The sequence below is a fragment of the Desarmillaria tabescens genome (genome assembly GCF_030435595.1).
Source record: "Desarmillaria tabescens strain CCBAS 213 chromosome Unknown EV420scaffold_58, whole genome shotgun sequence".
NCBI lineage: Eukaryota > Fungi > Basidiomycota > Agaricomycetes > Agaricales > Physalacriaceae > Desarmillaria > Desarmillaria tabescens.
This window is the reverse complement of record NW_026848357.1, coordinates 151,114-170,174: the sequence shown is the minus strand read 5'-3', so window position 1 is coordinate 170,174 and position 19,061 is coordinate 151,114. Positions and strand designations below refer to the sequence as shown.

Below are 19,061 nucleotides of genomic sequence, written 5' to 3'. Positions count from 1 at the left end.
CATCTTCGTGTCAAGGTTCATGAAAGAGTTTTACCAGCTGATACAGATTGATGGAAACCCTTCTATGGCCTATCACCCACAGACGGATGGGCAGACGGAGCGGGTCAACCAAGAGATAGAAAAGTATCTCAAGATGTTCGTTAACTATCGACAAGATGACTGGAGCGACTGGCTGCCATTGGCCACCTTCACCCACAATAACCAGAAGCATTCGGCAACCGGTTTCTCTCCTTACAAGGTAGTTTTCGGAAGGGATGGACAAGTCATCAAGACGACCCAACACCTGGACATAGTCCCCGCCGCATCAAAACTAGTCCAAGGAATGAAAGAGATTCAAGAGAAGGCCAAGGAGTCCCTGGAAAGGGCGGCAGACTTGATGAAGAAAGCCTACGACAAGCATAAGGATGATGCGAGGGAATATCGGGTGGGCGATAAGGTGTGGCTGGATTCTACCAACCTAAACCTTCCGCACCCAACCAAGAAGCTGGGAGATCAGCGCATAGGACCTTTCTCCATCCTCGCCAGGAAGGGGGTATCTGCCTATGAACTTAAGCTTCCAGTAGGTTGGAAAATTCATAATCGATTCAACGAATCCCTCCTAACCCCGTACCACGCACCCGAGTTCTCCAATCAACCCCGACCCGAGAGGCCTCCTCCGGAACTAATTGACGACGAGGAAGAATATGAAATAGAAGAAATCATCGAACAGCAGGACAAAGCGGTGGGGCGGGGACGAAACCGCCACATAATCACCAAATACCTGGTCAAGTGGAAGGGATACCCGATGGAGGAGAACTCATGGGTGAAGCGCTCAAACATGGCCAATGCAGAGCAGCTTGTAGACGAGTACTTAGCCTGCCTGCAGAGGATCAAATGGGAAATCAATAAGCATGGAAGAACCGTTGGGGTCGACGACAAAATACCAACAAACCTCGATGTTAAATATCATGAACCGGACACTCCCTGTGTCACGGACATCGAGACGGTCCCCTCCTCCCAATGCTCAGCAATAGCCCATTCGGAGGAAATTGATAGGATAGTCGAGGACATACCTATCAATTGGCACCCGGCTTTCAACCCCAAATTAGAAAAAGACTTCATTGAAGGAAAATGGCCAAGGGTGTCAACTGACGAAGCAGATGGAGTACCACTTGTCGAAGATGCAAGCGACAACAAAGAAGACGTAAATCTTCAAAACCTCCAACGTATCCATGAAAACTGGAATGCGGACGACACAGACGAGGACGACGATATACCATCTTTTTACTCCAAATCCGAACACTCATCCTCAGAAGACGACTGGGAGTCTGATAACTCATTCAGGACGAACGAGTCTTAGAGAGGGGGTAATGTTACGATTTATTCATTTTTCTTTGTTTGACTCAGCCTGATTACTCATATGCAATCACAACGGACACATTCTCATGGTACTATTATTAGTCTATCAACGTGTATTTAAGTAGAGCCTCAGCTGGACTAAGCCCCAGCTTCAGCTAAGGTTTAATCTACCCAACTCGAACTCCATCCTTCATGACTATCTGTCTCCACTAGCTTTGACCTCGCCTTTGACTTGCTAGAGTATCATCCACCGAAGTGTGAGTGGTGATCCTAGTTCGATCTAAGACGACAATTAGTTGGTTGTTAACATTACTATTGTTATAGGGATTTTTACAAAAGTCACTCCACTATAGTTATAGGGAATTTTTGTAGCAAATGGACACTATAGCATCTTCATTAATCCCATGGTATCGTAGTTGATGCCATGTACATATTCACATTGTTCCTGCACAAATGAATAATTGGTATGATCACAGCCAGTAGAGTATAACACCTTTCACATAGTCTGTCCTTCATGATACTCTGGTGGTAGCTCATCCTCGGAGAGATTCCATCGGCCCAGCTGCAGTCATTCATGGAGCAACCGCAGCAACTCCTCTATGCGTGTATCCTCTCTTCTCTGAGTCTCAGTGGGCAGCGGATTTGGCGGACTTGTGGCAGCCACGGGTGGAGTCATCGACTCAGCCTGTGCATCCATCCTTCTCCCTGGCACGTCTTTCCCCATTGACCGGTTCATATGGTGCTCTATTGAAGTCACCATAAATGGTGTGAGTATCTGTGGGGAGCACTCGTTCACAACAAGAGTGTTGTTCAATTGACGGTGTCGCCGACGCAAAAGAAGGATGCCTGCGATTATAGCTGCAGCGACCGCTAGTCCACCGATGACACCGCCGACTATTACTCCAGTCCGACCCTTCTTGGTTGACAACGGGGCTGTGCTCATGGGAGTATCACTTGGTTTCGATGATGCCTGGTCGTCTGCAAGCTGTATCGCGCTGAGCAACACGCTTATAGCTACAGTTTGATTATCACTGGATAATGACGAGCTCGGTGGTCCTGTCCAGGGTAATCCATAGATGCTACTACCTCCTGAAGTGGCCTGATTAATGACAGCATTATACTGCACCAAAGTAAAATAAGCTGTGTACATCAGAATGGTAGATTTTATGAAGGCTCACCTGCACACCAATGTATTCCTTGATATATTCATGAAGATCAGAGTGCATCGTGTTCCGCTCATATAAAGCCGCCAGGGCTTGTACGATGTAATGCCCTCCAGTGGTCGTGGCTTCATCGTCAAATAACAACCATGAGATTGTGAGATCAATTTATGGACAAAAGACATACTAGTAATGATTCCGTCCAATCCTTGCCATCGTACATTAGTAGTAGTGGCAACGATAGCCCTGCGTAATCTAGCAGAAGTAACAATTCGTTATGTTGACAACCAGAGTCTGTTAGCACATACAAGGTTTCAGTTGACACGTTATGGGTGATATCCGCTAGGACAATTAATCCTTCAACACAGAGGCCACAACCGAGGGAGTCAATGATTGACTCTGTTCCACAAGAGTTGTTTGATCCTGATGATATAAACTCCAGCACAATATCGGAAGAATCAAGAAGTTGGGAGTGTATGAAATTTGCGGACTCGATGGCAGCATCAAGATACGTCTGATTAGATGTTACTTCTGCCAATAGAGCTGAAATGCTTTTCCATAGTCAGCTAACTGCATACCCATGTCAGAGGGGATTACAGTGTTTACACAAGAAAAAAGCTGGTTGTAGAGAGTTAGCCAAGAATTTAAAAAATGAAAAAAGCACATGAACCCAGTGGCCATACTGCTAATGGCCATGCTATTGGAATCAGTGGTCTAGTGTGTTGATTAATTAATGACATATGGATGTAAAAAGTGATTCACATAATAGGTGCCGCCCGCCATTGTCACTGTGAACCAGGATCAGTACACAGATCAGCTGTAGTAATTGGTGACACCGTGACTCACTGCCTTGACACGAGGTTGAGAGATTGAATTGCTTAACATCTGTGGTGCTCGAGGCAATTTGCTCCTGAGATGATGTGTATCACTTTGCAGAAGTCCACGATGTCACGGCCAGATCGAGGAAGTCTTGGTCTTGATAAATGTCGTAAGCCCGAGTCGCAGCGTTACGGAACATGAGGAGCAAGAGAACGTCAGCGGAAGATATGACTCACAACCCATATTCTGGCTATCGTCTTGAATGGCACCGTCAGTTATTCAGAAAGTGCTTGCAGGAAACAGCACTAACACTGAATCAAGGTCAGTCAGCGATCCAGAAGGTATGGTGACAGTATATACTAACAACACAGGATTCAAATATCCAGAATGGACCAACTCTGCGAGCACGAAACACTGTTTCAACGTTTCCTTGTACTTGGTTTGGTTTGTCAGTCTATCAAATTCAGCCATTTGTGCGTAAAGCCTGCCAGGGGTTTCATATGTGGAATCTGAGGATATGTAAAATGGGACCTCGATGCTGGAAATAGAGTGAATGAAACACACCATTGAATTGCCCATTGGACTGAAGCATGCTAATTGCTTTTTCGAGTGCAGCACTTGCAGTGCTAATGCGGTCATCCTTGGACGATGTGATGTTAGGATTCTGGTTTTTATGTTAATATGTGCTCTTGTCAACCAGAGAAGCGGTACTCGCATTCCAAGAAATCAAAGGTGTAAAGTCTTGCGCAGCACCCAACACTATAAAAGACACCACCGGCAAGTATACAAGAAGGAGAGGCCACATTTCTTGAGAATAGATACGTCTCTGTCTTGGAAGATAATGGGAACGATAAGCAAGGGATGAGCAAGCTGGCAAGAAGATGGGAATCAATGCACTAAATGACTTGGAGATTAGTCAGGGGTATGCCAAACAAGATGACAATGATATCAGACCCTGGTTACAGAGGATGAGGAAGGTGATATGTATTTTTGTCGATGTTGCCAAGAAGAATTCCTGATCCTTGAACTCGAAAGAGATAGTACGAATTCTGTAGAGCAGTCCTCTCACTAGTAGTGCATGACCGGACTTTGTAACGCTATGCTGAGTGGTAGGACCAGGAAAAGAAGACAGATTCACTATTGACATTGAGTACTCGCATAAAGTACATCAAGGTCGAGGTTGATCAGGTGAGTCGCTATCAGTCGACGAGTGTCACCGGCAAGATGTGTATCACTGGTAGCCTGACTAATAAGAACAGAGGTTAGAACTTGGTTAGGTTAGATCCTCAAAACTGAGTTATTCACAAAGTTCAAGATTGATGAAGCACGGGTTGGCATCTGAAATGACATCAGGCTAAAAATGTAGATTAAAATTAGAACAGTTCTTGAAGAAAGTAGAGACATACACGTATGTAATTGCATAGAAAAGAAATATTTCACGGCCTGGCCAATGGGCAGTGACTATACTACATTGTGCGGGGTCGTTAGTTCACTGAAAAGCGCTGTTAGACCTGCTCGCACAATGTCACCTGACCACGACTTTTCCCAGACTGTTTTCTAATGTCAAACCGCTCTTTTTGTCATGAAACAATACCGATCTGCTATTTGGATTTTTCTCTTGGCAGGACAGTTAAATGATCAAGCGAAGCTCCCGGGTCGATGATTAAATTCTCGAAAATAGGTGATTGATATATCACGGTTTATGATAACCTACAGACAGCATTGATATAATGGGGGGCGGAACCACATAAATGACTGCGGATTGTGATATCAGTAAGTAATGCAGTACAGTGGGGAGGATATTACCTGGGGAAGCAGAAGAATAAATCCATCCATGTTCGAGTCCACTAGGATTATGGGCTGATGCGGCTGAAGCTCATCAATACTGTAGACGTTGTCTGTTGAAGACTCGGACTGCCCCCGAATGAGTACCTTTCAGATAGAGTAGCGTGAATTGGATGACACGAAAGAAAAGAGTCATAGAGGGAGAGAAGAAGGGAAAAGAACAAGACAAGGACACAGTGGGGACATCCGTAAATATTAAACAGTAGTGATTATGAGCTGAGCAATGCAAAAGAGTCTAAAAGAGTTTGCATTTCGATCTGGCCTATTTGCACCTGTTTGACATCATGGGCTAATGTTTCCCGGCTTCTCTCTCTCTTACCAACACAAAGTTAGGTATGTCGCCCATTCCAGTCTGCTGGAATCTTTGGCTTATCCTTTCAAACAGATAGACCAAATTTATTCTTTTTTATTTTCATTATTATGACCAAGCTTAACATGCGTGTTAACTGGGTGACACCAATTCAAGAATTGCTCGTCAAACTGGCCATTACCTCGCCTTCAGTTTGAATACGCTTCCGATGTGATGGCATGTGATTGTCTTTTGTCTCAGTGGTACCGTCAAGCCAAGAGAGGGTCCGAAGCACCATTGTAGAGTTCCAGTGATGGTGCAAGGGCTACCCATTCTTTCCATCTTCTGTCTAACAAGACCCCGTAGTCCATCTTGATGCCAGTAAAAATGACTGATAGTCATAAGGAAGCAAATGGATACGAGGAACGATTATTGCGACCATCGACTAATCTATAGACTCTTAAGGTTCCACTGAAGATAATGTCGACCGTAGCCCCGACAATTATATCGCTCGGACTGAAAGCGGCTTTCGGAGGACCTGGTTGCATAAATGCTGCTTTTTCAGGTGCGCAACAGTCTTCACTGAAACACTTATACTTGCATTCTAACCGACTGGCTCACGCAGTAGTGCATCGTAGTCGTTCCCAAAGATAGGTTGGGCGCTCGTTGTACCAACAGAAGAAGCACCACACCTCAGCAAAAATGCGACGTCAACTTCCCTCGCCGGCTAGTCTATGTTTGTCCATCGGGAGAGTCCTGCGAATCCTACGAAAATATCTTCAAGATGTCTTTACGAGTATCATCTCCAATCCTCGCAGACCTATTTACGTCACCCAGATTTTCCTACTAGGACACAACACTGGACACCACAAGGAAGGAATCAGGTGATTACGACGCATGAAGACCGCACGCTCCCTCTCGCAGATCATGCGTGCACCAGAAATGAGGTACCTTTAAGCCTCCCAAGATGACATACTTTTTTGGTAGAAGATGGTATGTTTTCTCAGTGCATTTATCAGCCATAACGTCTGATTGCCTGTACAGTGAGCGAAGTAGGCATCTATGTATTGACAGAGTCTCGTCAGTGAGGCCATTCCCAGGCAACGTCCAAGGTATGCTTGTCTGTCGTCGTCCAAGTTTCGCTTCTAATCAAGCTAGTATGGTAGACCGTACTTCGGTTGTGTAAGAGGTCTCGTTGACTTCATTGGCTGGGGACAAATACACAGACAGAATGTTTGTTCGAATTTCGAAGATATATAAATCTAATGCAAAGGTTCATTGTGCACGATACAACGGTATGAGCCTTTGCAACCACAGTGCATGGACCACGATGATGTTGTCGCGTTATGTACGTCGTTAGCCAACATTTCATTCACCTTACACGAGATAATTTTTAACCAGCTTCTTTGCGAATTCCAAATTCTTCAGCCTCTCTCTTTCTCGGCTATCGGTCATTCTGAACACTGACACCTTCTCGAATTTCCTGTGCCGTCGGCGTCCGACTGCCCAGTACATCCCGCATTCTTCTGCATCCTGGCTCCCGATCACTGTATACCAGTCTTCCGGTATTGCATACTGATAGGTAGCCACGATTTTGAATGTGTGTCTTGTTCCGGTGCAATCTTCAACACTCAGCTCGGCAAGTCTTATTTCTCCTCCTAGGTCTTCCATAGCCAATCCTCGCACATAGCACCTGTCTATGCACAGACCAACATACCAATCTGCATCCCTGATCGTATCCAAATGAACTTCCTCCCACAATCGAAGGCCATCCGTTAACGGGAGCTTATCAGTCATGACCTGCTGCCATGTCGGTCTCCATTTGCTGTTTCCACCCCCAGGCTCAGGATAGAGAAAGAATATATCCCCCCGATACCCGTCGTACATTACGTTTATCAGTGCCGTCCAAGCTTCTTCAACAGACTGCATCTCGGAGTACGCCGGTATCGACCCCGAGGGCAGGGTATATGCCAGCCCTGCCACTTTATCCACGGGATTGGTCGATACTCGATTCTGCATGTGCCGAAGCAAATCAAACACCTGGATGCTGCTGTCCAGCGCATGTCGTCTGACACGTTTCAAAGCTGCCAGTTCTTTGTGGAACCTCTCCTTAACGTCTTCATCCATATCCCCCTTATCACCCGTTTTACCGCTGATTATAGGATGATTGCTAACCTCCTGTAGCGTCCATGCACGTCTAAACCAAGAACGGTCACCGTCCATGTTCCTTGCGCTGACACTCAAGGGTCGCCCCAACCCATTGAAGTAACACGGTACCCTTTCAGCCATGCGATAGACATATCCAATGGTTGGTATGTCCAGCTTCCACTCGTCCCTGCGCAGATCTTCGTTTGGCCCACCCTCCTCACTCTGCCTCAAACAGAGAACATCTAACCGTACATACTCTGCTCCCAGATTCAACATTTCAATTTGGATGTGGTTCAGGTCGGCGTCTTTTGGGATGGGTACGGGCCATTCGTATCCATTGATAGGTGTCCAAACACCGCCCCGGTCGTGTTCATCCACCCAAGCGTGTGATATTGCCCATAGCTTCCCCCAGTTGGGGACTACCCACTCTGGCACTACACGATTACTGTAGAGATCCCAGAGGCGTCGGGGAGGCACCGAACGGCATATGATCGATTTCTTGACCAGCACAGTTCGTCGCATCTCCCTGTCCCGCTCTTCACGTGAGTGTAGTAGCATTTCTTGAGCGGCGGTCAAGGTTGGGCGGAGATGGGCATATGCGGTGCCCAAGTCATAGTTTTTGGCGATGCAGGATTTGAGAACAGAGCGTAAGGATAGGGCGTGTGGTATTCTGAGGGTGAAGCAGAGTTTCCCTAAGAGACGGGAGCATATAGACGGGCGGTCAAGAGTGTAGGACGTTCCGAGGGTGGTATTGAGCATTTCTAAGAGTCCTTCAATGCCAAGGTCGGCACAGGGAATATCGGCGAGAGAGGATGATATGACAGGCACTCTACCAGTGAAAGCGCGCTGGTTTGGAACTTGAATGGACGATTCTGCTTGTCCAGTCTCAGTCAGGGCGGAGATGGTGACCAAGGACAGGTCTCGATACTCGGGACACGTCCGCTCCGCCTGCAATACATTAATTTCATCTGCCTGTTGGTTTTCTTCTACACACTTACCATTTCATCCTCGATGAGCGATAGTGGAAGAACATCAACGCTATACCGGTTCTGCCATTTAACTTTACGACGTTGGACTGCCCCGGATGTCATTAGAACGAGGCCGTGGAATAAAAGTTGACAAAGCGTACGTACCCTTGGTCATTCTCTCACCGGCCGTGCGTTAGTCGCAAGGTTGTTCAAGTTCGACAACGTGGGAAGTAGGGCGTAGTGTTAAAAGCGGGGACGAATCAAGGCAAGTAGAGTCCCCACAATAGAGGAAGAAATTTTGCGAGACGGGGCCGACTCAAGGACATCAACGCTAAAATAGCACTTCGAGAAGGCCATACCAATCATGACAGGTATGACCGCAAGGTCTGTTCACACAGTCACCGCCGTATCACAAACGGATGCTGAAGAAATGGATACTTTTGCCTAGCGAGAAGGGTTCCTGGCATGCACATGTTGCGCGCCGTAAATGTGTAGTATGTACATATCGTTGCGAAGCTCCTGGTGATGGATATCATTTAGAGCGAAAAAAACATCAGTTTACCCTTCCATTATCTCATGTTGATCAAAACGGAAATACTTACATTATGTTGGTACACTGTCAAGAAATTGCCGTGGCCTCCATAGGAGGACAGCTAGTAATACACTTCGACGTGAGGCACCGGTCCACGCCTGAAGACTATACGTAACACACATTCATAAGATGTTCATTTACGTAAACGATGGATGACTGCTTACCTCGTTCTTAAAGCCGAACATCAGGGGCGTCTCACCCTCAATTTAAGGATGCTCCTCATTTGCTTGCATAATGTACAAAAAAGAGAAAATGAAGAATATCGCCCTGTTGTGACAGAAACGTCCCGTCGTACAGGTGTATCTGCACAAGTACACACCTAAATGCTCATCCTCGAACGCTCTTTATCTTCTTATACGAACACTTCCTCCATATAGAACTCCTGAGAATGATCTTCTCCACCAACTGTGATCTTCGTCCGCCATTCATTACGGACTTTGGCCTGCTTCGCGGTAAGCCTGCCTACCGCATATGAACCGGCAAAAAAAAAAGATCAATCCTCAGCAGATAAGCCTGTCAAGCCACTAGCAGCTTTGGATGTGAGGACATACGTATACGAGATTGGATCTCATTTCCTTCCGGAACGTCCCTCGTGGCAAAATTCGCTAGCGAAATACGGAAAATTGAAGAAATAATGAGAGTTAGCGGTGAAATCGCGAGTGGCGTATGAGAGTATACGGAAGATATGATCTGGGTTTGGTTCCTAGGCGATACCGAGCATGGAGAAGTTCGTTTTGAAGACACTGGGAAGAAGATGATGGCCCGTTTTTGAGTTCTTCGAAGAAAAGATGGCTTCGTGCAAAGGGGGCCCGAGATATTTTATGGTGGTGAGATAGTACAGGCCATTCGCGGTGTCCTGTCCGCTGTACCACGGAAGCCTTCCGTTGTGCTTAGACGGGAAGCTCGGCAACGATAAGTTCCCCAGCAAGAATAGTTCAAAAATCGATCACATCCATGCCATTCTCGGGTAGCGATTAGTGATGTGCGGGCTTGGGCTTGAGCCCAAGCCTGACCCGAGCCGGCCTGAGCCCAGCCGGGCCCGAGCCTACTGTATTGGGCTCGGCTTGATGATTTACATCTCTATTGTCGGAAGATGTAGGTTTATTCCATGCTACCCACATCGATAGCTCCCGGACTTTCGCAAGGTTATTGATGTATACCATCTCATGTTTGCCATGAGGCAGCTAAAGGAAGCAAGGTGCGCTGAGTATTCTCACGTCGGGGAGAACAATACGTAGGATTCTGGAAAGAACACAGTTTGCATCATCATCAACTAAAGGCTCTGGAATAGACAATGATGGGAAGAGGAGTCTCTGTAGACTTCCGTGAAGCGGAGAAAAGGTATGGTGTAAAGCTCAAACGGGTGAGAGGATGCGAGAGGGAGGACGCGTGCATTATGGATAGCATACAAATATTGCAGATTTGAGATTGAGTGATGCCCATCTTTTCATGTTAACGGAATGATGACAACTGAATTGCAGATGCCGTGTCATAACCCTAAGCCCAAACCCTTCATTGCGTGCAAAAGGGCAACGAAATAACAAATTATACATTCTGACTACGATTGCACAATCGTAATCTTCGCAAACCCTGACCCGAGGGCGATTCTCTCGGCTTCTTCGTTATAATCCAGCGCGGTTCATTTATTGAGCATGTTGGAGCACACCAGTCGAACGGGGACTTGTCCGGTGGGATTCAGCGGTCCGGGGATTACGGCCGCCATGAGCGTCTCGCAGCCATCGTGTTCTTTCCAGTGGGAGACCATCGCGCGATCATGGGGCTGGATCCATACTGCAGTTCCACGGTTCCCGAGCATGACGTCTGTGCATCGAAGCGTACCGTGCCGGGAAGATATTTTGCTGGTTAGGGTTGGTGGGAAGGAAGAGAGGGAGTACAGTTCGAACGACTTGAGCTCTGATGCATTGATGCATGATGCCCGGAGGTTGTCGCTCTCAGAGCGGATGAGGATGGAGACGAGTGTTGCGCTGGTGCTTTCGACCCAGCCGAAAGAGTGAGTAGGAATGGAGGTGTGCATTTCGCGTCGAGGACGGGCGGGATAGTGTAGAGGTTGACGGAGCTCGCAAGGACGACGAGGATGGTTTGCGTGGTGAAGATAACTTAGATGGAGTGATCGGAGTGATCGTACTGTGAGTGGAAGATATGAATAAAGGTGGTTAGAACAACTAGAGAACACTTACCTGCATGTCGCGTACGCTATCAAGGTAGGATTTCTCGCCGTGCTTCCGGTTGTAAACGAGCATCCTGGAAGTGTGTTCGGTGAGAGATATTACGTCGCCAGTGATGCTGACTTGGCGGAGGTCAATGTCGATGGTTTCATGCAAGGTTACTAAGCTGTCCAAATGTAGGAATGCGAATCTCTGTGGTATACATAAGTTGGCTGTCGTTCATCAGACGAATGGGCGCTTACCCATCCAACGCCACAGTGATACTCATTTCAGACTCTGGATCTGCTCACCCCAGTGAATACCGCGCCTTCTTCCACACGTTCAGTATCCACTTGTCTTGGCTCCCCGGGACGAATGTGATCTCAGATACAGGCGATCCAGTGAAGCTCGTCTCACTCGCTCGCATCAGAGGAGTAGCCCAGTCAGCAGGCGTTGTATGTATGCTGGTCGAGATTGGTATCATTGAAGGAATACGGGTAACCATTGGAGAGCATGTCCAGTCTGAAAGTGTTTGTCCATATGTCGTGTAATGATGTGAGTACGTAGATCCGTTTACACACCTGTAACCAGCACTGCGCAGAGGGAAGAGTCTCACCTGGCGGGATAGAGGAATACCAATGACAGGGAAATGCGGTACCGTCAAGTAAGTCGTATTCATGGACATTCGAATCCAGCAGGTTTACGAGCTGATGCAGCAGATGTTTGTGGATGTTGTCGCTATCGATGACGGGCCTTGGACTACTAACGTGAGACAGCGCAGCGAGAAAGGTATAACATAGAAATATCCCAGAGGCATAGAGGGCGGGAAGAAGGGAGAAAGCATGGCAAACTCACGACAGCAAGCGCAGTGATGGTGGTGAAAAGTGAAAGTATTCGGTAATCCGATCCGGTGTATTTGAACTTGTTTGCCTTTGTCGGCCCATTCTTCCCGGTCCCGGCTTGCTTCTCCAACGCTAACTAGGCTTATTATCCATTGTTATATCTGAGGGGCTCAATGCTCGCTGAATGAGCTGACGAGTCACGACGACATCAATGGCACGCGAGCCACGCGCGTTTGTTTCTTTTTCGTAAGCTGGAGTGAGCTGCGGTCGCGTCTTCCACAGGCACTCAGGAGCACTATATCTTTCGACATTCCCTTGATGCTCAGTGACGCTTTCAGAGCTCAGTTGACGCAAATTGAAGCCTCTTCTGTTTTCTGAGGTCGGTATATTGTATCTATGCTGGTTCAGTCATCTCTGGCCCCGCCTACAACATGAATTGGTATCGTCTGACGTATGAATTCAACGTTAACTTATCCTGTCCTGATTTCGATGCTATACCTCGAAACCTAGAGTGATCTGCGAACTAAGATGGAAACACTGTCCTCTGTTTGACTGGTAACCAACGCATCGCATCTTGAAGCTTTGTCGCGGGAATAAAATTATTGACATATCCGCCAAGATTTCTCCACTTGCCGTTGTATTCAATGTATCTACATCCCTGTAGCGGCGGTTCCACGCCGGTCCCCGATTCTTTCCTTTGCTTCCGTTTTGCTCCGCCACCATTCTTATTTATTTCCAGACCTTCAGAGACGTGTTACACTTGGATTTGAGATCGCGACGCACCCTGGGTTCTTAAGGGCGGTCGCCGTTTGATGTAAGATCTCAATTAGTATCAGTGCTTGCACTTAAAACAAGACGAGCATCGAGTACAGCGTCCTCAATCACAAAATAGCCATTGATATATAATGCACGTGCATGTACCCAGCCTGCATACAGCGCAAACGATCGCTTCAACCACTTACACACCACTTTGGAGGAAGAAAACACATTATCATGCAGTTCTGGGTAGTACAATACATTATAGTAAACCGGAACGTCAGAAACACTGTGTTCAACATCACAAGGAGGATGGTCTTCCTCTGCGAGAACACGGGTAACACGACACGGACGTTTATACAAAAACATGTCGCCAACCAAGCAGTGTACACGAGATATAAAAGGACAAGGGCAGAAACACTAGGAGCGTCGAGCAGAAACACTGAGAGCACCGAGCGCAACAAATAGAGTAGAACGGCTTCAAATAGATGCTGCCCTTAAATCCCCAACAAACAGATCAAGCGTGCCTATAGTTGCCAGTAAGTGTCGAACACAGATCTGTTGAAATAATCCTAGCGGGTATGAGGGATCAGGACACGAATACGGGATTGACGCAGTACATGATGCATGAGCAGTGAGTACATAGTCAATCGAGTAAAGAAGAGAGAAGCGTAGCTACGAAAGTATACTGGTATGTACACGTGACTGATTACCAATAAACACATGAGCCACGAGCTTGATATCCAACAAGATCCAATTGGAAAGCCTTACCTTCAACTGTACATGCCACGTAATATCGGACGACATAGATGTGTTATACAATGTTCCGGACTGAATGAAAAAGATCAACAGGAGACAGCAAGCAAAAAAACATGGTCTGTTAGATGCCTACAACAGATTATCTGGGGGATGAAACTACTCTGAACATAGCACATTTATTTAAAAACAAGGAGTGACGTACGTGTGAACCACAAGGCGGCGGAGACATTGTAAACGGGCGAACCAAAATGACTGAGCGGACGAAACCAATTTTACAAACATGACTCAAACTCGGCACGACGATCTCATCCTATTGGCCAGAGTTCTCGGAAAAGGTGTTTGTTCGACAACATCTTGCACGCATCAGCAAACTTTGACCAAATAGCCCCTGCCCACACCCTACAGTGGGCAAAACGTCGTTTTCAATTTGACAAAGCCCTCTCTTCTCCTCATTACATTCGGAAAGAATCGGGGACCGCATGATACCGAAGCCGGAATACGCCGGAACCGTGAAAAAATCGGCCAATCGAGCCGGTATAGCTAGAGACGCACTGCCCCCAGGGCATCTCATTTGAACAAAAACTGGTGAGTAGTGTTATTCCATGCGAAGGAGCAGTCCTGACTCATATTAAAGCCATGACGCGGATTCTCTCCATTTAAAAATACATCCCGGCCGAGCCTAAAAAACAACACTCAACATTAAAAGCCATAAAATAGGAGCAACTCGACCACACCACGCACCCTGGTAATTCTCCTTTGAGTTTGGATAGAATGGGCTAGATGCCTCGCCTTGGTATAAGGACGAGATTATCGACCAACACTTTCTCCGTCGTCATGGGGAAGTCAAAATGGGGCTACCATCACATTGGAGGACATGCATACTCGTCGCTCCCTTCATCTCGTTCTCGTAACTCGTTTCACTCCTTCCAATGATGACGCCATCCTCATGAATTAGCCCACACACATTGGCGGTACCTGATCTAAATATGGTCAGAGGGAGCTGTACGATATTTGACAGGTCACTGGGTAGATAAGGGTGGTTGCTATCTGCTTGAAGAAGTTCTGGGCGATGAATATAATGGCGAGGATTAGTCGAATTCAGTAATCCCTTTTCTCTGATGCCTGTGCGACAGAACGCTGATATGTATGCATAGATTGCTTAAAGAATCAAAGCTTGATGAGTAGCAAGTCAATGGCGGAATACGGCGATCCAGTTGATGAAAGGATTGGAGGAACTCCGGTGATTAGTTATGCAATACGAAGATCAAGCCGTTTGGTATGAGGACCGCATTTGAGGACTTGGAATGGGAATCCGGGCTGTGTATGAAGGCCTGGGGTAAATTATTACCGTCTCTTATTTTATCTGATTTTGACGCTGTTCCAGAAAAGTCACCAGCTCATTATTGGGGCCACTCTTTTGGGAATACGCCGACTCCCCTCGATATGAACTGGGACCCTGTAGTTTTACTTTTATCCTCTCCATCACTCAACTTTCAGCATGAAAAGCACGAGCCTCAGGGCCAGTGCTTCTCGAAGATGCTCAGAACTCTGCAGGAACCGTACACTTTAGAGAGATTCGTTTTTGAGGCCTTTCACCGCTTTAAACTTTCGCCTTCTCGCAGCTCTCCGACTACCAAACCTCTCCTTGGATGAATAGTAAATCCGAGGTAGAAAGGTAATATCTTTGACACTTCTATGCACCAATCACATCATTCAAACAGATAAATTTTCCAGACCAGAATGTGCAGCCGGTAGAGTATAATCCAATTCACATAGTCTGGTTTTCTCGATACTCTGGCGGTAGCTCATCATCCAAGTCATTCTGTCGACCCGGCTGCAGTCGTTCATTAAGCAGCCTCAGCAACTCCTCTGTAGGCATATCCTCTCTTCTCTCAGCGTGCACCGGGTTTGGCGAACCCGCGGCGACCCCCAGTGGAGTCGTCAACTCGATCTGTACATTCACGCTTCTCCCCGCCATGTCTCTCTCCACTGCGCCCGAGGGTGAAGAGGACTCTGCTGCACTCGTAACCCCAGGGTATCTAGCATGTTTCGCCTGGTTCATATGATGCTCCGTTGATATCTCCGAAGAAACTGGAATTGATGTAGCTATAAATGGTGTAACCATTTGCGGGGAAGAGTTGTCCGCAGCAAAATGGCTGTCGCCATTTCGGCGATGCTTTCTACGAAGGAGAAGGATGCCCACAATTATAATCGCAACAACTGCCAGTCCACCCACGACACCGCCAACCATCACTCCAGTCGAGTTCTTCCTTGTCGGCAGCGGGGATGTGCTCGCACTTGCGCTAGGGGTAGCACTCGAAGCGGGAACATCACTCGATGTCGATGATGCCTGGTCGTCTGCAAGCTGTATTGCACTGAGCAACGAGCTTATTGCTACAGTCTGGTTATCACTGGAGAACGATGTGCTCGGTGGGCCTGTCCAGGGTATGCCGTAAATGTCACTACCGCCTGAAGTGGCCTGATTAATGACGGCATTATACTGCACCAAAGTAAAATAAATTTTGTAAACCAGAGGGGTAGATTTTATGAGGGCTCACCTGCACGCCAATATATTCCTTGATGTACTCGCGAAGATCCGAGGCTGTTTTGTTGCGTTCATATAACGCCGTCAAGGCCCGTACAATGTAATGCCCTCCAGTGTCAGTAGCTTTGCCGCGAAACAAGAACGATGAGCTCTTGGCATAAAGTTAGGACAAAAAGACGTACTAGAAATGACTCCGTCCAATCCTTGCCATTTCGTATTGTTTGTAACGGCAAGGACAGTACTGCGCAACCTAGCAGAAGTCGTGATTCAGTACGTGGACAACTAGGATCTTTCACCACATACAAGGCTTCAGTTGACACGTTACGCGTGATATCCGCTAGGCTGACCAATCCTTCAACGAAGATCCCGACATTGGGTGCGTGTGAGTCCACACTTATAAATGGGTTTTCGTTATCACAAAATCCGTCTAAACCTAAAAGTATAAGATCCTTTACATCGCCGGACGGAGTGAGAAGATACGACTGTATGAAATTTGCTGACTCAACGGCAGCATCAAGATACGTCTGGTTCGATGTTACTTCTGCCAATAGAGCTGAAACGCTTTGCGTAGTCAGCTAACTGTATACCCCATATCAGAGGGGATTACAGTGCTCACACGAGAAAAAATCTGGTCGTACAGAGTTAACCAAGAATTTAAAATATGAAAAAAGTACACGAACCCAGAGACCGTACTGGTGATGATTGTGCTGTTGGGATCAGTGGTCTAGTGTGTTGATTAATTAACGAGATGTGGATGTAAAAAGTGATTCACCTCAAAAGTGCCGCCCGCCATCACTGTGAACCAGGATCAGTACACAGATCGGCTGTAGTAATTGGTGACACTCACCGCCTTGACACGAAATTGAGACATTGAATTGCTTAACATCTGTGGTGCCCGAGGCAATTTGCTCCTGAGATAATGTGTATCGCCTCGCAGAAGTCCACGATGTCAAGGCCAGATCGAGGAAGTCTTGGTCTTGATAAATGTCGTAAGCCCGAGCCGCAGCGTATCCATAATTCCTACGGAACATGAGGAACAAAACAACGTCAGCAGAAGATATGACTCACAACCCATATTCTATCTATCGTCGGGAATGGCACCGTCAGTTAATTATTCGGAAAGTGCTTGCAGGAAACAGAACTAACACTGTATCAAGGTCGGTCAGCAGCGATCGTGAAGGTATAGTGAGAACCTACTGACGTCGTGGTCAAGAATTCAGAACTGACTGACTCTGCCAGCGCGAAACACTGTTTCAACGCTTGCTTGTACTTGGTTTGGTTCGTCAGTCTATCAAATTCGGCCATTTGTGCGTAAAGCCTGCCAGCGGTTTCGTATGTAGTATCTGAGGATACTTAAAATGGAAGCATAATCCTGGAAATTGAGTAAAACGCACCGTTGAATTGCCCATTGGGCTGGAGCATGCTAATCGCCTTTTCGAGAGCAGCACTTGCAATACTAATGCGGTCGTCCTTGGACGACGTGATGTTAGGGTTCTAGTTCTTAGATTAGCATCTGCTGTTATCAATCAGAGAAGTGGTATTCACTGTCCAGAGAATAGAGGGCGTGAGCTCCTGTGCAACACCCGATGCCATTAAAGGCACGAACAGCATCCGTACAAGGAGAGACCGCATTTCGAGAGACTAGATATGTCTCTGTCTTGGACGTTAATGAGAAAGATGAGCGAGCTAGGAAGAAGATGGGAATCGAGGCACTAAATGACTTGGGGGTCAGTCAGGGGCTATGTAAAACAAAAGGCGACAATGATATCAGACCCTGGTTACAGAGGACGAGGAAGGTGATATTTATTGTTGTTGATGTTCTGAGGAGGATTCTTGATTCTTACTCGAAAGTGAACTTGCGGTAGTAAGAATTTAGTAGAGGAGCCTCCTTACTAGTGGTGCGCGATCGGATTTTGGAACGCTATGCTGAGTAGTAAGACTTGGAAAACAATCAAGATCGAATATTGACATTAAGTGCTCGCACAGAGTACATCAAGGTTGAGGTTGATGAGGCGAGTTACCATCCAAGATGGCATCAGGCTAAAACGGAGATTAGAACGACACTTGAACAAAGCAGACTCGCTGTATAAATGCCTGGTATCTCAGTAACCAGCGCAGCACCGTGAGGAGAGTCCTACCTGGGAGTGCAGAAGGATATCTGGAACAGAGAAAGGCGATGATATCATCAGGTAGGTCGCATTCATGCATGTTCGAGTTCACCAGGATTACGGGCCGATGCGGCCGATAGTCGTAGATGACTGGCCCCAAACGAGTGCTATCAGATAGTGGCACGAATTGGATAACATAGAAGAACCCCAGGGGCATATAGGGCAAGAAGAAAGGAGGGAACGGGACAGGGACAAAGGTATACACGCAGTACCTTACTTAGAAGTGATTCCGATATGATCTGAGCAAACCGGCAAAAGAGTCTGGCAATCCGATCCGGTGTATCTGTTTATCTTAAAGTTTTCCAGGGACCCACCAGATAACCCCACGCCTTATAGTGAAAGCGTAATCGCCTTCGCAGAAGGCAGGAACGCAGAAACCAAGGCTTCACTTCCCTTTGTTTGATGAACAGGAAATGGATTCAAAACCACCTTATAGTCGACGTTGTGATCCTTTGAATGCGACTCGAACCGTCATAGTAGACGTGATGCACGCCACGAAGATTATATATTCCGATTACGACTGAACAATCATAGTCTTCCAAAACGCCGACCCAAGAGCAATCCTCCCAAGCTCTCCATCGTTCTCCAATGCGGTCCAGTTATTGTGGGTGTTGATGCATAACTCACGAACACAGTTTGCGCAGCGGGGTTTAGCAGTTTGGAGAAG

The 19,061-nt window shown here is 46.9% G+C and overlaps 5 protein-coding genes across 5 annotated transcripts; all 5 read right to left on the bottom strand.

The window, feature by feature from the left end:
* Nucleotides 1-1,759: 1,759 nt before the first annotated feature.
* Nucleotides 1,760-3,281, bottom strand: EV420DRAFT_1724002 (uncharacterized protein; the record flags this gene model as incomplete). Its single annotated transcript, XM_060479800.1, has 7 exons — nucleotides 1,760-2,458; nucleotides 2,517-2,626; nucleotides 2,686-2,753; nucleotides 2,807-3,049; nucleotides 3,105-3,116; nucleotides 3,169-3,212; nucleotides 3,261-3,281. The coding sequence occupies 7 exons, from the start codon at nucleotides 3,279-3,281 to the stop codon at nucleotides 1,907-1,909; spliced, it is 1,050 nt and encodes a 349-aa protein (XP_060324756.1). The 3' UTR covers nucleotides 1,760-1,906.
* Nucleotides 3,282-6,828: 3,547 nt separating this feature from the next.
* EV420DRAFT_1649229 (uncharacterized protein) lies at nucleotides 6,829-8,742 on the bottom strand (the record flags this gene model as incomplete). Its single annotated transcript, XM_060478279.1, has 3 exons — nucleotides 6,829-8,547; nucleotides 8,598-8,674; nucleotides 8,733-8,742. 3 exons carry the CDS (start codon nucleotides 8,740-8,742, stop codon nucleotides 6,829-6,831), a joined length of 1,806 nt encoding a protein of 601 aa, XP_060324755.1.
* Nucleotides 8,743-10,133: 1,391 nt separating this feature from the next.
* Nucleotides 10,134-12,202, bottom strand: EV420DRAFT_1752037 (uncharacterized protein; the record flags this gene model as incomplete). The annotated part of the gene is made up of 7 exons (XM_060480389.1): nucleotides 12,092-12,202; nucleotides 11,941-12,062; nucleotides 11,906-11,917; nucleotides 11,636-11,846; nucleotides 11,358-11,511; nucleotides 10,826-11,236; nucleotides 10,134-10,343 (listed from the first exon to the last, which is right to left on the bottom strand). Exons 1-7 carry the CDS (start codon nucleotides 12,166-12,168, stop codon nucleotides 10,134-10,136), a joined length of 1,197 nt encoding a protein of 398 aa, XP_060324754.1. The 5' UTR covers nucleotides 12,169-12,202.
* A 4,344-nt stretch (nucleotides 12,203-16,546) lies between these two features.
* Nucleotides 16,547-16,786, bottom strand: EV420DRAFT_1244302 (uncharacterized protein; the record flags this gene model as incomplete). Its single annotated transcript, XM_060466665.1, has 1 exon — nucleotides 16,547-16,786. A coding segment is annotated over one exon (240 nt), but the record flags the coding sequence as incomplete, so codon positions are not given.
* A 294-nt stretch (nucleotides 16,787-17,080) lies between these two features.
* Nucleotides 17,081-17,720, bottom strand: EV420DRAFT_1237537 (uncharacterized protein; the record flags this gene model as incomplete). The annotated part of the gene is made up of 3 exons (XM_060466602.1): nucleotides 17,081-17,246; nucleotides 17,428-17,578; nucleotides 17,621-17,720. Coding segments are annotated over 3 exons (417 nt in total), but the record flags the coding sequence as incomplete, so codon positions are not given.
* Nucleotides 17,721-19,061: the final 1,341 nt, after the last annotated feature.